Below are 16,908 nucleotides of genomic sequence, written 5' to 3'. Positions count from 1 at the left end.
TGCTACCTGTCCCAGACCTGCTGTTTTCAACTCTCTAGAGACAGCAGGAGCGGTAGAGATACTCTTAATGATCGGCTAATGATCGGGCATTTGGCACCGGTCCATGGCAGCAAGGCAATCCATTCTGACCAGCTTCGTTCGCTTTAGTTTCCGCACATCCAGAAAATGCCTCAATTGCTGATACAGTCGTAGTTAACATGCATTATTGGTGGCTCTGGTAATGGTTAACCTGTTATGGTTAACCTGGATTTGGGGTACAGTGTAACCCTTCCTATTCTGTCATTGTACTGTGAGCTTGGTACAGCAGTAAAGGCGATAAAACAGTGACTGAATGTCAGAGGGTATCATTGGATGATCACAAATAGGAGGAAAGGCCCTGTTGGCTCTGTAAACTGTTGGTATTATAAAGACATTTCAGTTCTTTCTGGATAAAGAGACAGGAAACAGACACAAGGTCAACCCAAATCTCTGCCAACTATAATGTGCAAGCCGCCAGTGGTGTCTGTTTTTTGGTCTTTGCTTCAGGCAGAAGCAGGTTCAGGTCGGTGAAATAATGACCATGATGATCATGAGGAAAACAGAAGGGGACTTAGCTGAAGTAGATTGCTTCCATATGTTGACTCTAGACAACTGATAAATGCTACCTTGTGAATGCTGGCTCTGTTTCTAGGGCTGACTGTCCACCAGCAGTGTGTTCTCTCACATGCTCATGGGTTTGAAATAAGCCAGAACCCACCGCAAGTCATTATATTACTGATAGAACATGCTTGGCTGCACACTGGGTATGCCAGTATAGGCGATATGACTACCAAATGTGAGCATTTTTCATCTATCAATGTCATGTCATATTTCCGCACGGCATCTGTCCTACAACCAAGTCGTAACATTGAAAGGTCCTGACTATCTGAATAACAACCAGGCCGTAACACTGAAAAAGTCCTAACTATCTGAATAACAACCAGGTCGTAACACTGAAAAGGTCCTGACTATCTGAATAACAACCAGGTCGTAACACTGAAAAGGTCCTGACTATCTGAATAACAACCAGGTCGTAACACTGAAAAGGTCCTGACTATCTGAATAACAACCAGGTCGTAACATTGAAAAGGTCCTGACTATCTGAATAACAACCAGGTCGTAACATTGACAGAGTCCTGACTATCTGAATAACAACGATGCCGTCATTGTAAATAAGAATTTGTTCTTAACTGACTCGCCTGACAAGTTAAAAAAAACAGTTCTTCACTAAATTTCTAATTTTAAGTAATAAGAAAATGTAATAAGAAAAACATCCTCCATTTGGAAGTGGAAACAGAGGATCAGCAGCCAAATGATGATCAACGCATCCCAGCTAGAGTTGAACCAAGGCCACATTAAATCAGGTCCAGCAGACTGCATCTCTTCCCCAGGAAATCACTGACAGTAAATCTCCTCCAAGGAGTCTCCTGAACAGTGATGGAAAAAGTACCCGACCTATCATAATTGAGTAAAAGTCGAACGTATTTGGTTTTAAACATACTTAATTATCAAAAGTAAATATAATTGCTAAAAGATATTTAAGTATCAAAAATAAAAGTATAAATCATTTCTAATTCCTTATATTAAGTAAACCAGACAGCACCATTTTCTTGTTTTTTAAATTTACAGATAGCCAGGGTGTCACGCCCTGACCTTAGAGTTCCTTATTATTTCTATGTTTGGTTTGGTCAGGGTGTGACTCGGGTGGGAAAGTCTATGTTTTCTATTACTTTGTTTTTGGCCGTGTGTGTTTCCCAATCAGAGGCAGCTGTCTATCGTTGTCTCTGATTGAGGATTATACATAAGTTGTCATTTTCCTTTTGGGTTTTGTGGGATCTTGTTTTCTGTTTCGTGTTTTCTGCCTGACAGAACTGTGCGCTTTCGTTTTCACGTTTGTTATTTTGTTTGAGTGTTTTTGAAATAAAGGAATCATGAACGCTTTCCACGCTGAGCTTTGGTCCACTCTTCCTTCGACAAACGAGAGCCATAACACAGGGGCACGATCCAACACTGTCATTTACAAACAAAGCATGTGTTCAGTGAGTGCGTCAGATCAGAGGCAGTAGGGATGACCAGGGATGTTATCTTGATAAGTGTGTGAATTGTACCATTTTCCTGTCCTGCTAAGCATTCAAAATGTAACAAGTAGTTTTGGGTGTCGAGGAAAATGTATGGAGTAAAGGGTACATAATTTTCTTTAGGAATGTAGTGAAGTAAAAGTTGTCAAAAATATAAATAGTAAAGAAAAGTACAGATACCCAAAACATTTACTTAAGTAATACTTTCAAGTATTTTTACTTACTTACTTTACACCCCTGCTTCTGAATATCGTGTCTGATATTAAGATTCTAACAACGACAGTGTGTTATATAGACTAATTTAAGAAAAGTCACTTTAAAAATGGCAGAGTATTTAAAAAAGAACATTTGTTTTGACTCATTATGATGCTGTCGGCTCTCCTAATATTAAAGCTGGTGAAGTCAGATGATCCAAATATAGCACTGTGGCATCTCTTTGCATTCGGAAGCAGGGTCAGGGATATACTTAGCCAGTCCTCCAGTCTCAGCCCTGTGCATTTGAGCTCCTTGGAGGTAACCTAAGATGCTCAGCCCAGGTCTTACTTGCCTTCATGACCATAGACAGAATGCTATGGTATCACTATGCCAGTGGGAGGAGCTTGCTGCCTGGAGGTTTGATATCAATACTCACAGTCTAAGGCTAAGCATTTAACATACCTCCACAGTTCAGATATTGAGCGTGAATGGTTGGTTTGGTTCTAGGGTTGGCACATCTGAGTATATCTGTTTTCATTAACTTCTTGAGAATACAGGGGGTGCTATTTTCCCATTAGCATAATTTGCTCTACAGATTAAACTGCCTCTTATTCAATTATTGCTCTTACTATATGCATATAAATAATACCATTGGAAAGAAAACAATCTCTAGTTTCTAAAACCGTTTCAATTTTGTCTCTGAGTGATACAGAAGTCATTTGACAGCACTTTCCATGACCAAGAAGAAAAAAGCAAGATGTGTATGCCAGCTTCAACGCTCTGCCTATATATGGTCGTGCCCCCTATGACCCGAAACACACCTCATTGGCCTTCCTCTGGGTGTCAAGAGGACGTCAGAGGAAAAATATCTTGTTTATCTGGGACTGACGTGAAATGAGAGCTAATTCTTTGGCGTGACCGACAACTTCCGGTTGTCTAAATCGTGCGACTTGTAGCTGCGATTGTCTTCTGTTGTGCGGCCATTATGGATGAAAACTATCTCCGTCTCGAAGTTTGTTTGATACATGTGACCAGATCATCGTAATGTATGTTTTTTCAATATAGTTTAATCAGATTATTTGAATTTTTTCGGGAGTTTTGTGGTGTTCCGTTGTCTGAATTTATTTACGTTTGAGAGATCCGTGCCACTCGACCAGTACCTGTGCTAAATGGAGTGGGAAAGGAACAATTCTGAACGGAACCAACGACTCATCTTGACAAAGGACACTTTGATCAACATTCTGATGAAAGATCAGCCATAGTAAGACCCAATTTACGATGTTATATCATATCTGTTGTGCATGTGAACTGGCCGTGGGCGCCTAGCCGAATCTGCCTGGTATAGCTATGCTAATTTAGCGCTACATTTTGTTTTCGTTATAAAACATTTAATAAATCTGAAATATTGTTTGGATTCACCAGATGTTGGGCTTTCAATATCTGTACGCTGTGTATTTTTCTGAAATGTTTTAAGATGAGTAATTCGTTATATGACGTTGGTCTCTGTAATTGTTCTGGCTGGGTCAGCACTATTTCAGATTGCAGCTGCAATGTAGAACTGTGATTTATACCTGAAAAATTCACATTTTTCAAAAAAAAAACTATGCTATACCATAAATATGTTATCAGACTGTCATCTTATGAAGTTGTTTCTTGGTTAGTGGCTATATATATTTTTATTTAGTCGAATTAGTGATAGCTACTGACGCAGGAAAAAGCTGTTGGGAGTAAAAAAATTGTGTCCTTTGCTAACGTGGTTAGCTAATAGATTTACATATTGTGTCTTCCCTGTAAAACATTTTAAAAATCTGAAATGGTGGCTTTATTCACAAGACCTGTATCTTTCATCTGGTGTCTTGGACTTGTGATTTAATGATATTTAGATGCTACAAGTTACTTGTGACGCTATGCTAGCTATGCTACTCAGTGGGGGGGGGGGGGGGGGGGTGCTACCGGATCAGGGTTGGTGACTCGTGAGAAGTTCTGATCATGTTTGTGGGTAAATAGCTTACTGCATATGTTTATCCACTAATGTCTTCTTAATACATGTATCTATCTATTTTGACATTCTCTGGTCATATTTACGAGAAACCATACTTGGATAGCTAACTCTTGAAATCCTTCCGTCAATACAGATGTAGTTAAAGAATCTTTTAGTTTTAATAGTACCTCACATATGGAACAATCTTCAGAATACCCTTCAACCATTCAGTTGGACACGTTGGTGCCTTTCGGCAGTTCAGATTGTTGGTATAGGACCTCTTCACAGAGGATTGTTTTTCTATAATTGTATTTTCATATTTTTTTGCATCTCTAACTTTGAATGTGGAATTGTTGCTGGTCTTGTCAAAATAAACCTCGGTCTCAATAAGACTCCCTGCTAAAATAAAGGTTACAAAAAAATGGCAGCCCAAACATCCTAATATTTCAACATATGGAGGCTTCCTCTGGTGGAGCATCTGGAAAATTACTATATATATGAAATCAGTTATTATCATTATCATCATCATTATTAATATTATTATTAATATTATTATTATTAAAGGGCATTCATGGTACACTAATATCACATGACCATTTCCCAATGCCTTTCCATTAGCTAAAACAGATGTTAAGAATATGTTTCTTTTACAAACTACGGTATACATCTGATAACAATTTGTTCATCTGGATTAAATAGGAGGTTGGTTACTTAGCAAATCATAATTGGTTGTTCAATCCAGGGTTGTGTGTTTGTTGTTGTTTTTCAATTTTAAATTCTAAATATCAATAACAAGAATAGAAATATTAAGTATTTAATAATTTTCCCCTGATCTAGATCCATGGAATCCTGTAAATATTAGTTATATTTATTGGGTTGGATCTATTCATTGCACAGGTCCAATTTCCAGATCTAAATGCAAGCTTGGCATAACACAAATTAACATCCTACAGCAGGGCTGCTGGATCAATTACAGAATCTTACAGACTCAAAGATATTGTGATCTAAGGGCTCATCTGGGCAAATATGCACGCACTCTTTGAGTGTAATGTTTTCGCTGGCAGAAGCACGCCCAGTGACAATTTGGGCCTAACGGGCAATGATCTTGTAGGAAAACACTACAAAAACATTCACAAGCTTTTTAAATTGTTTTTATTTTTATTTTTTTGTTAGTGAATATACTCCTTTTAGTGAATGTTACAGATGCAGATGGAAAGCTGTGTGATGTTAAGAGTGGGTAAAGCTACAAATATTTACCCTTTCCACCTCACTATACAATAGCCAAAAACATTTGCAAATTGCACTGAAAAGTTAAAGAGAAAGAAAGAGAGACAGCGAGAGAAAAAAAGAGAGAGAGATATCCAAAACCATAGTGTCGAATACATATTTGAACCTACAGTATCAAAAAATAACAGCATTTTAAAATCAAAGATCCTCTTCCTGCAGGGATGCCTAACAACAAGGTCATAGAAATCCGTCTCTGTACCACAATACGACAAAACACAAAAGTCGGCTATGACTGAAAAATGAATGTGTTTAACCCTGAAACTTCTTCTTCCTGCCGTCCATGCCAGCCTGTTCATCAACGTTCTTGCGCCAGTCACCAACTGCATCCACTGCCTGCATTACAGAAAGTTTGTGATGTCACAAATAGAGGATAAAATATGAAATAACTGATCATTTCCCCAAAGCTCAGAACACATTTGGGACACAATACTCGGGTACTGTGATTCTCTGCTTTGTAGGTTTCCACGCAAATACCCACCTCCTCTTTGACTTCCTTCTTCACTTCTTTCAAGTTGGCTCTGAAATCCATGGAAGCCTTGTGCTTGGTGCCCAGCAGAGCCTGAAGCATAGCATCAGCAGACATACGCACTTTCTTCAGAGCTGGCTTCTTCATGCCCTGGATCTCAACCACTTTCATTCTCAAGTCCTCAATCTGTGACGTGAGCAAGTCAGGAGGAAGATAAGATTTGCTGTGTCAAAAATCTAATTTTATTTGTCACATGCGCCAAATACAACAGGTGTAGACCTTAAAGTGAATGCTTACTTACAAGCCCTTAACCAACAATGCAGTTTTAAGAAAAAAAGTGTTAAGAAAGTACTTACTCAGATAAACGGAAATAAAGAAATGTTTTTATAATAATAATAATAATTAAAGAGTAACAATAAAAGAACAGTAGCGAGGCTATATACAGGGGGTACCGGTACAGAGTCAGTGTGTGGGGGCACCGGTTAGTCGAGGAAATTTAGGTAATATGTACATGTAGGTATATGTTTGTTTCATGATGAGGACAAGATGAAATAGAATCTACCTCCTTGTCTGCCTTCGTCACCTTGGACTCTGCGTCATATCTGTCCTCATCAACCTTGTCGATGGTATGGGCTAACTTTTTGAGCATTTCCTGTTGGTACACATACACATCAAATCAGTCAGGTAATTTGTACGAGAATCTCTTCTCTCCTGAAGGAATCAGTCTCTTCAGGCATCAGTTATTTAGAGTCTGTGTACTTTGTAGGCAAATCCACATTGCTTATTACAAGAACCACCAATTGTGAGGCCTAAATACGTTGGAGTAGATGTTTTATTTGACCTTTATTTAACCAGGTAGGCTAGTTGAGAACAAGTTCTCATTTACAACTGCGACCTGGCCAAGATAAAGCAAAGCAGTGCGACAGAAACAACAACACAGAGTTACACATGGAATAAACAAGCGTACAGTCAATAACACAATAGAAAAAAAAGAAAGTCTATATACAGTGTGTGCAAATGGCATGAGGAGGTAAGGCAATAAATAGGCCATAGTAGCAAAGTCATTACAATTTAGCAGATTAACACTGGAGTGATAGATGAGCAGATGATGATGATCAGATGATGGTGTGTAAGTAGTGATACTGGTGTGCAAAAGAGCAGCAAAGTAAATAAAAACAATATGGGGATGAGGTAGGTAGATTGGGTGGGCTATTTACAGATGGACTATGTTCAGCTGCAGCGATCGGTTAGCTGCTCAGATAGCTGATGTTTAAAGTTAGTGAGGGAAATGTAAGTCTCCAGATGTGTGAAGGTTGTGTAAATGAATTAATTATTAGCATTGTATCGTACCACCAGCGCCGCTTGATCTCCAGACAAATCCAGGGCGGGGAGCTCAGCCATGAAACTGGCTTTCTCCTGCACAGCCTCCTTTTTCTCCACTTCAATCAGCTCAAACGCAATCTGGAGCACCAAGCTCTGTAGGACAAAGAAACATAGTAAAGACAAACACAGTCTACTATGTAGTATTGGTCCACAAAAGATTACCAAAAGGATTAAAGAGGTTGAAAAGTTATAAAACCAGTCTAATTTATGCCCAAACTAATTCAGTCAAGTACTGGACATTGGTGTGTAATACTTGTTTCATCCAATGGACCACAATTCATTTTCTTGGTTCACCTTCAGATGATGCCTGCGGCTCGATGTCATCTTTTTACTGTGAAAAACATGGATTTGACATGTTGTTAGGGATATAACAGGTATGTGCATTGCTGAGAGAACATAAGGGTGGATTGGACATGTTTTGTGTCAGGCTGAAAGTCTGGAATTACACTTTTAGTGAATATTAGACACATTTCATGACTTACTCTGACATCTTGGCTGTTGTTGTGTTTCACACCCTGAATAGAAGGCACAACAGAGAAAACTTGCTTTGGTACTTATGATTAAAAAATAAACATTTTTAATATCAGTAGGGTGCAATAGGTGCAAAAGCGAGAGACATGTCTGGTCTAAAGATCATACTGTGATATTGAGCTGAAGATTGGGGAACACTTGGCCAAACTAGGTTCTTAGGGGAAATATGATACATTTTCAGAGCTAGAGTCTGAAGCAATTCCGAGAAAGCTATATCTGGACTGCTAGAGTCGTCTGACTTGTTTTATGGTTGTTAGAATGTGAAACCCTAATCAACTTTAACTGCTGCTGCCTTCAGAGACGCAATTTATTGATTTATTAACCTGCCGCGGAGCTGTATATCAGAAAATCCTTCCTAAATACATAAATCAACAGCATCTTCTTCATTCTGTAGACAGATGTCATCGTGTTGAATCAAGGTACTCACACTCATCAATGGATATAATGGTTTGCTATTTTCTTCCCCAACATTTACTGTAAGTCTCAGTTAAAAGTTATTGATAATTGAAAACATCAAAAAAGCGTTACTTTCCCATTAATTCATAATCGAATCTAATTAATTATTTAATTTCAAATCATCATGTCAACCACACAATTTAGCAAGCTAAGATCTATCACAAAACTCCACTTTTTATTTTTGTTGACCTGTACATATCAATTAACATGGCATTTAGCATGCTGTCTATTACATAGTACTGCAAAGCTGTTACTCCATCCACCACCTCAAATAAACATGTACCGCATTTCTTGAATGGAAAACGAAAAAACTTTCCCAGCTATCATATTCTCCATCCCAATGTATAACACTATGAACTTACCATTTTATATTGAATTAACAATAATCCAAATATAATCATTGAATCTCACACAGAACATTCTGTGCCTGAGATCTTTATCTGAAACTCAATAACTCAGAGGTCTGTATTTATGTTGTGTCTTTACCAGCTTTGACTGCTAGAGTATAGCCCCTAACCAGAACCGTAGTCAAAGTTTTACAAAAAGAAAGAAAGTCTGACTTATTTACCTCAATGTTTTCACCTGTTTTGCCTGGTGAATATATCTGTTCCATATGTTCCATTTGGTAATGATCCATAAAGTGGTGAACAGAAATACACCCATGTGCAGTGAGTGTGTTGGATTGTTAAGATTGCCATTGGTTGGGAGGCCCTTTAGTCTATTTATATTCCTTGTGCTTTTAAGAGTTTGATAGAGAGACAGGAAAAGAGAGATTCTCACCTATGAGAGGAAGAGGAGGAGGAGGAGGAGGCCAGAACACACCAGGAGGAAGAATGGAAGACTAGCACCCTGGCAAGCGACATGCGGTGAAACATGAAAACGGTATATATGGTGTCGGATGATGCATCAGCAGAAACACTGGGTCCTCTTTATGGAAGTAGTTTCCATGTCAGACCAATGGAACATCGAGCTCCTGAAATACACTATGCCCAGCCCTGTTCACCTCATAAATGTTCTTTCCTTCAAGATGTCTTTCAAGACATATGTTGCTCTGAGCAGTAAGTATAGAATTACAGTTCAGTATGGGAGGGATAGGGAAAGTATTTATAGATAAGAGTGAATATAAAAAATATGATACTGTATTTCTAAAATCTAAATGAATTGAAGTGGGAGTCTACTTCAACAAGTGAATCATAGTAATATAATTCAACAAGTGAATCATATTATTAATTCTAGAAAAACAAGTACTTGAAAATCCTAATACAGTTTTAAAAGTGGTTATTTTATCGAATCAGTAAAGCACTCAGAAATTTAAATTGTATTGAAATCAGAAATGGATTTATTGTCTTAAAGACAAAACACAATAAACCTCAATTCCATCATGTTTCCTTCAAACCTAAAAGCACAGCAACTGTTAATTATATGTTAGGCCATATTGATAATACGTTGAGTGCTTAATCAGGCCAACACACATGACAAATGGAGTTAAACAAACTAGTAAATAAAACTTAGTAAGTGAAATACTACTCTACTCATGATTCTGCTTGGCTACATTTGGTGAACAGTGCAATTGCCATTGTTTGTTCAAAACTCACCAACTTCCCCCCTTTTTCCATTGCTATACCTTCAACAACAAAAAAAATGGGGGGGGGCATGCCTGTTTGTTGGTCAAAGAGGAATCTGGGTCAGAGAAAGGGTATTGTATTGAATTGAGAGAGTGGGGTAGAGTGAATGAGAGAGAGAGGAAGGATCAGCAGAAATAAAAAGTACTCTACTATACTGACATCTTGTGGTTAATAACTCAGATGTGTTTAATAGATAACCTCCACCCCAGATGTTCTAGGTGTCTCCAGAATTAGGGTTGCAAAATTCCAGTAACTTTCCCAAGATTACCAGGTTTTCCAGAAATCCCGGTTGGAAGATTCCCAGAATCAGAAGCAAATAAGATGATTTTTCAGAAAGTCAACTTTTTTCCAACCATACTCCAGAATACCTTACATCCAAAAGCATGGAGGGACCAAATCTGAAAGGAGTAAAATAATTTAACACAACACAGAATCACAAAATTGATACCATTTCCATGTTTCATGTTTCCACCATGTTCATGTTCATGTTCATGTTTCCACCATGTTCATGTTCATGTTTCCACCATGTTCATGTTCATGTTCATGTTTCCACCATGTTCATGTTCATGTTTCCACCATGTTCATGTTCATGTTTCCACCATGTTCATGTTCATGTTTCCACCATGTTCATGTTCATGTTTCCACCATGTTCATGTTCATGTTTCCACCATGTTCATGTTTCCACCATGTTCATGTTTCCACCATGTTCATGTTCATGTTTCCACCATGTTCATGTTCATGTTTCCACCATGTTCATGTTCATGTTTCCACCATGTTCATGTTTCCACCATGTTCATGTTCATGTTTCCACCATGTTCATGTTCATGTTTCCACCATGTTCATGTTTCCACCATGTTCATGTTCATGTTTCCACCATGTTCATGTTCATGTTCATGTTCATTTTCATGTTTCCACCATGTTCATGTTTATGTTCATGTTTCCACCATGTTCATGTTCAATATGCTGAAGGGACATGACTGGTTAACATGCTGAAGGGACATGACTGGTTAACATGCTGAAGGGGCATGACTGGTCAATATGCTGAAGGGACATGACTGGTTAACATGCTGAAGGGACATGACTGGTTAACATGCTGAAGGGACATGACTGGTTAACATGCTGAAGGGGCATGACTGGTCAATATGCTGAAGGGACATGACTGGTTAACATGCTGAAGGGACATGACTGGTTAACATGCTGAAGGGACATGACTGGTCAATATGCTGAAGGGACATGACTGGTTAACATGCTGAAGGGACATGACTGGTTAACATGCTGAAGGGGCATGACTGGTCAATATGCTGAAGGGACATGACTGGTTAACATGCTGAAGGGACATGACTGGTCAATATGCTGAAGGGACATGACTGGTTAACATGCTGAAGGGACATGACTGGTTAACATGCTGAAGGGGCATGACTGGTCAATATGCTGAAGGGACATGACTGGTTAACATGCTGAAGGGACATGACTGGTTAACATGCTGAAGGGACATGACTGGTCAATATGCTGAAGGGACATGACTGGTTAACATGTTGAAGAGACATGACTGGTTAATATGTTGAAGGGACATGACTGGTCAATATGTTGACCAAGGGTTGTATCAGTGATATTCTATAGCATGCTGAATAGAATGGGAAGGTCAAAAAAGTTCAAATAGACTTTTCTCACGTTGTTGTTGTGAAAGACTCAAACCCAATAGTTTGTACGCTGGCAATGAGAAAGCATCCTGCTCAATTTCTATGTAATTTATTTCATACTTTTCTTTACATATTATTGCCTTCGGAAAGTATTCAGACCCCTTGACTTTTTTCCCATTTTGGTACGTTACAGCTTTATTCTATAATGTATTTAATTGTTTTTTACCCTCATCAATCTACACACAATACCCCATAGTGACAAAGCAAAAACAGGTCTTTAAACATTTTTACAAATTTATAACAAATAAAGAAATGGAAATATAACATTTATAGTATTCAGACCCTTTACTCAGTACTTTGTTGAAACACCTTTGGCAGCGATTACAGCATCGAGTATTCTTGGGTATGACGCTACAAGCTTGGCAGACCTGTATTTGGAGAGTTTCTGCCAGGTTTCCTCCAGACGTGACACTTGGCATTCAGGCCAAAGCGTTCAGAGAATCTTGTTTCTCATGGTCTGAGAGTCTTTAGATGCCTTTTGGCAAATCAAAGCCGGGTGGTCATGTGCCTTTTACTGAGGAGTGGCTTCCGTCTTGGCACTCTACCATAAAGGCCTGATTGGTGGAGGGCTGCAGAGACAGTTGTCCTTCTGGAAGGTTCTCCCATCTCCACAGAGGAACTCTAGAGCTCTGTCAGAGTGACCATCAGGTTCTAGGTCACCTCCCAGACCAAGACCCTTCTCCCCCGATTGCTCAGTTTGGCCGGTCTTAGTGGATCCAAACTTCTTCCATTTCAGAATGATGGAGGCCACTGTGTTCTTGGGGACTATCAATGCTGCAGAAATGTTTTGGTACCCTTCTCCAGGTATGTGCCTCGACACAATCCTGTCTTGGAGCTCTACGGACAATTCCTTCGACCTCATGGCTTGGTTTTTGCTCTGACATGCACTGTCAACTGTGGGACCTTATATGTGTGTGCCTTTCCAAATCATGTTCAATCAATTGAATTTACCACAGGTGGACTCCAATCAAGTTGTAGCAACATCTCAAGGATGATCAATGGAAACAGGATGCACCTGAGCATAGCGATGGGTCTGAATACTCATGTAAATAAGTTATTTTTAATTTTTATTTTTAATACATTTGCAAAAATTTGCAAAAATTTCTAAAAACCTGGTTTTGCTTTGTCATTATGTGGTATTGTGTGTAGATTGCTGAGGATTTTTTGTTTTTAAATCCATTTTAGAATAAGGCTTTGATGTAACAAAATGTGGAAAAAGTCAAGGGGTCTGAATACCTTCTGAAGGTACTGTATGTGTGTATATTTGCCCATGTTAGAGTACGGTTTAGGCATACTAGCAATTGTTCAATATTAGGGTTAGGGTTTGCTGTTTGTTTTTTGTTTGTATGGTTCTTTGTCTGTTTGTTTATTTATTCTGAGTTGGTATTTAAAAAAATCCCTACTTTCTAACACTATGCTTGTCTAAGACTAGGGATGCAAAAATCTGTAACTTTCCGAAGATTCCCAGGTTTTTCAGAAATTCTGGTTGGAAGATTCCAGATTCCTGCTTATTCACTCCTGATTACGGGAGTCTTCCAACCGGGATTTCTGGAAAACTAGAGAATTTTGGGAAAGCTACCTCATTTTTGCAACACTATCTAAAATCCTGTGAAAAGAAGAAAATGTGGCAAACAACAAGGTAATGGATACTTACTCAGACATGATGGAGGAATGTGTGCTTCAGACGCTGTAACAAAAAGACAATGAGGAAGATAAATGTTTTTAGCATTAGCGTGCACCGCAGGGTGCTATTTGCCTCATAAGCCTAAAATTAGAACAGGCTTGTGTATCCAGCTCAAGAATGATTAATGAACACTGGCTGCTAATGGAGCAATTTGGACACATCAAGGAAGGGAGGGGAAATCTGATCCATTTGACTGTTAAAACTTGTTGGAACAATTTTGATCAGGCTAAATTTGGACAGCTGGAGACAAGAGTCACCCCTGACATTCATGGGCTGTTACTTTATTGATGTCATTAGCACACAAAACCTCTGCAGGCATCATCGTGCTGCTCCACACTGAGAACATCTTGGTATCACTCAAATCACTACAACCTGCGTCCTTAGTGAACCCCGTCATTACATCTCTTTCACTTTTCCTCGTGCATTTTGGGGAGCATACTTTCTGTCATGTAAAGCCCCTCAATCAAATCTTTGATTATTATTTTAAGCAATACAGTATGGCTCAAATGTTGTAAGACACTGTTGTTAAACCACACATCATCAATGTATAGCAATGTTAAGAATAGGAATTATGTTTTTAAGAACTTCTCTGTTTTCTCTAGTTTAAAGTCAATGACACATTCAGTTCAAATACGTTCATATTCATTCATATTCAAATGATCAAATAAATGCTCCTACTTTAAGTATACTTCAGCAAACAGAGAAATGTACAATAAAAACTCTTGCAAATACATCCTTTTCCAATCTGTTCAACTAGGAACATACATGATAATGAAAAGATGTATTGGGCTGTTACTTTCAAATACCTGATAGACATGGCATAACAGTTGAGTGTTGCAAGCACCATGCTCTATCAAGTGACCAGTGGATCTGAAACTATTCTGTAGGTTACCAAATGTTTCACACGTGTGGCACACCCAGTTCTTAGCTGTAGCCCAAGAGGAACGGACCACGAACCAAGGGCCTAGAAGCCCCCTTCAGTAAACACTGTCTGCTGTAACCTAGTTATCACATTCGAGTTACAGTATAATCAAAATTCTAGATCTCTATCACAAATCCCATATCGCTATCCATGACAGTTATTCACATTGAATATCTGAGCAACATACATAACAAAAAAATATAAAAGCCTTAAATACCACAAAAAAAAACTTGGTTTTGGTATGGGTATAGCTAAGTTAATGTCTTCAACCGCCTTCCATGCTAGAGTATAGCCCTTGAGCAGGACTCCCCCCCCACCCTCCACACAGGGTCACACTGTCTAACACAGAGGCCCGTCGGCCACATCATTCTGTCTAGACAGGCTCAATAGTCTTTCATAGTATCCACCCTGACATATTTACCTCAATGTATTCACCTGTATTCAAATGTAGTGAACTTGTGACAGGTGTCACTTAGTGCGATCATTTCCAGGTGCTACCTGTTAGTGGATATCTGTGTAAATGTAGCCATGAAATCCCCTTATCATCAACGTCTATAAATGTGCACTGTGTAAGTCTTAATTACCCCCCACGGTGAGACTGTATTCCATTATTTATCAATAAGTCACATCCAACCTTATGTATCAGTAAGACAGATCCTGTGTGATAGAAAGATCAGAGAGGAGGAAAAGAGAGGTTCTCACCTATGAGATGAGGAGGACAGGACACACTTGGTGAAGAAGGGGAGAAACTGGTAAGTCACAGGCAAAGAACAAATCAAACAGGGTATATATATGTAGACTAGTGATGAATCAGCAGACACCCAGGGACCTTGTGGTGTTGGAGACTCCTTAGGCCAAAGGAACTGTGGGCTCCTGAAATACCAGCAACCCTTTCCTCCAACTCACATCATAAATTTCCCTTTCTGCAAGGTGTCTCCCAAAACCTGAGCTGCCACTTGGCTTCCATACCAACCATGTTGGAAAGGTTTGACAAAGCCATCCCAGTTAAGCACTGACGACATGGATAGATAAACCCGGTTAAGCAAGGGTCAACGTTGATATATCCTTGAACCACTTTTGGGTGATTGATGATAATTCCATTTTCAATAATTAGAAGGCAATTGTTAAAGGGTCAGTCTGCAGTTCAAACAATAGAAAGCGACTTCCCTGCCACTGTTTTGACAAAAAGTGGAGGGATGAGGCTGGAGAAATGTAAACACGCTCAAATTCATAAACAGAGCTATTGACGCAAGGACTAACCATCCATGTAATCAAAATGATAATTTTAACCATGTTTTGAGACTATAAAGATATTGTTTACACTGTTTACAAACATTGGAGTAAAATACAGTTGAACTAAGCTCATGAGGCATTTTTAAGTTATGTTCTTCAATAATCAATGTGTATATAGAAATAATTTAAAAGTAAAAAATGGAAGTACCAATTGCAGATTGCACCTTTAAAATAAAAAATGGAAAAAGGGGTTGTCAAGTTTAACAAGGGAACCATGCTATCAATGGCATTAAAGTGAAACTGTTGAACAATTTCTGTATTTGTCATTATTGTCAGAACAATTTTTGGCCTCAGGAATCCATTTTTTTAAGGATTTTTAAAAAGGAGAAAAAAGTGTTACTCACCATTTGCAGGACTAGAGTTCCTCAATCCAACTTCATTTGCATTGCAATACACCTGTAAATTGAATATCTACAAATAATGACAAATTCCTGAGCAAAAAGTGGGCAAGCAAAAAGCCCTCTGTTGCTCAAAGGTGAGATGGGGAGAAGGAGCGAGAGATTGAAAGAGAGCGAGAGCGAGAGAGAGATGGAGAGATTATATTTATTTATATATATTATATTACTAATTATATAATAACTTTATTATTGTAAATTGTTTATTATATTCTTTATTCAATTATGAAATGTTTAATTAAATATAAAACATATTTTAAATGATTAATACACATCTAAAATGTGTAACTAAATCAAGCCAATCGTTATTGAGTTTGAATTAAATTGTGTTTTCATCAAGTTATTTCGCATGACACATTATATTCTAATGACGTTGACATTTATGATGAAATGTTTGTAGGAAATATATTCCTATATTCTTACAACAAATATATTACATTAATTCACTCTGCAGGGTTGCAAAAAGCAAATGTTTCCGGTTTTCAGGGATACAGTGTTTTCAACCTAACTTCAGTTTCTCCTGGAAACCGGAAGTGTGGACTCTGCTTAGGCGTCTTTTTACACCAGTATTATCTTATGCTAGGTTGTGATTTTCAATGTTCCTGATAAGTTGATATTTCATTGGGGGAGGGAATAGAGAACCTTGACACAGCTGTCTGGTAGGTGCACATAAGTGACGTAAGTGCAACCCATTAATATTTGGAAAAGCCCTAGTTATGGATGTCCCACATGCATACCAATGTTCAAGCACAGGAGGTTGGAAAGGATGGGCTCGTGGTAATGACTGGAGTGGAGTGGGTGGAATGGTATCAAATACATCACACATATGGTTTCCAGGTGTTTGATGCCATTCCATTTGCTCTGTTCCAACTATTATTATGAGCCATCCTCCCC

The 16,908-nt window shown here is 38.5% G+C and overlaps 1 protein-coding gene across 2 annotated transcripts; it reads right to left on the bottom strand.

The window, feature by feature from the left end:
- Positions 1 to 5,407: 5,407 nt before the first annotated feature.
- Positions 5,408 to 9,338, bottom strand: LOC139578239 (troponin I, fast skeletal muscle-like). Of its 2 annotated transcripts, none has more exons than XM_071405585.1 (7): positions 9,176 to 9,338; positions 7,891 to 7,923; positions 7,703 to 7,739; positions 7,376 to 7,501; positions 6,588 to 6,677; positions 6,038 to 6,211; positions 5,408 to 5,892 (listed from the first exon to the last, which is right to left on the bottom strand). In XM_071405585.1, the coding sequence occupies exons 2-7, from the start codon at positions 7,896 to 7,898 to the stop codon at positions 5,809 to 5,811; spliced, it is 519 nt and encodes a 172-aa protein (XP_071261686.1). In that variant the 5' UTR covers positions 7,899 to 7,923; positions 9,176 to 9,338; the 3' UTR covers positions 5,408 to 5,808. The 2 variants fall into 2 exon arrangements, with proteins under 2 accessions (XP_071261686.1, XP_071261687.1); XM_071405586.1 differs by lacking the exon at positions 9,176 to 9,338 and adding an exon at positions 8,964 to 9,097.
- Positions 9,339 to 16,908: the final 7,570 nt, after the last annotated feature.

The sequence above is a fragment of the Salvelinus alpinus genome, chromosome 6 (assembly GCF_045679555.1).
Source record: "Salvelinus alpinus chromosome 6, SLU_Salpinus.1, whole genome shotgun sequence".
Classification (NCBI taxonomy): domain Eukaryota; kingdom Metazoa; phylum Chordata; class Actinopteri; order Salmoniformes; family Salmonidae; genus Salvelinus; species Salvelinus alpinus.
The sequence above is the reverse complement of the archived record's forward strand: the minus strand, read 5'-3'. Positions and strand labels throughout refer to the sequence as shown.

Coding starts and splice junctions, on each gene's coding strand:
- LOC139578239 (XM_071405585.1), bottom strand. Junction 7,502..7,702: donor GCCGCAGGCATCATCTGAAG/GTGAACCAAGAA, acceptor TTTGTCCTACAG/AGCTTGGTGCTCCAGATTGC. Junction 6,212..6,587: donor TGACGAAGGCAGACAAGGAG/GTAGATTCTATT, acceptor CTCACGTCACAG/ATTGAGGACTTGAGAATGAA.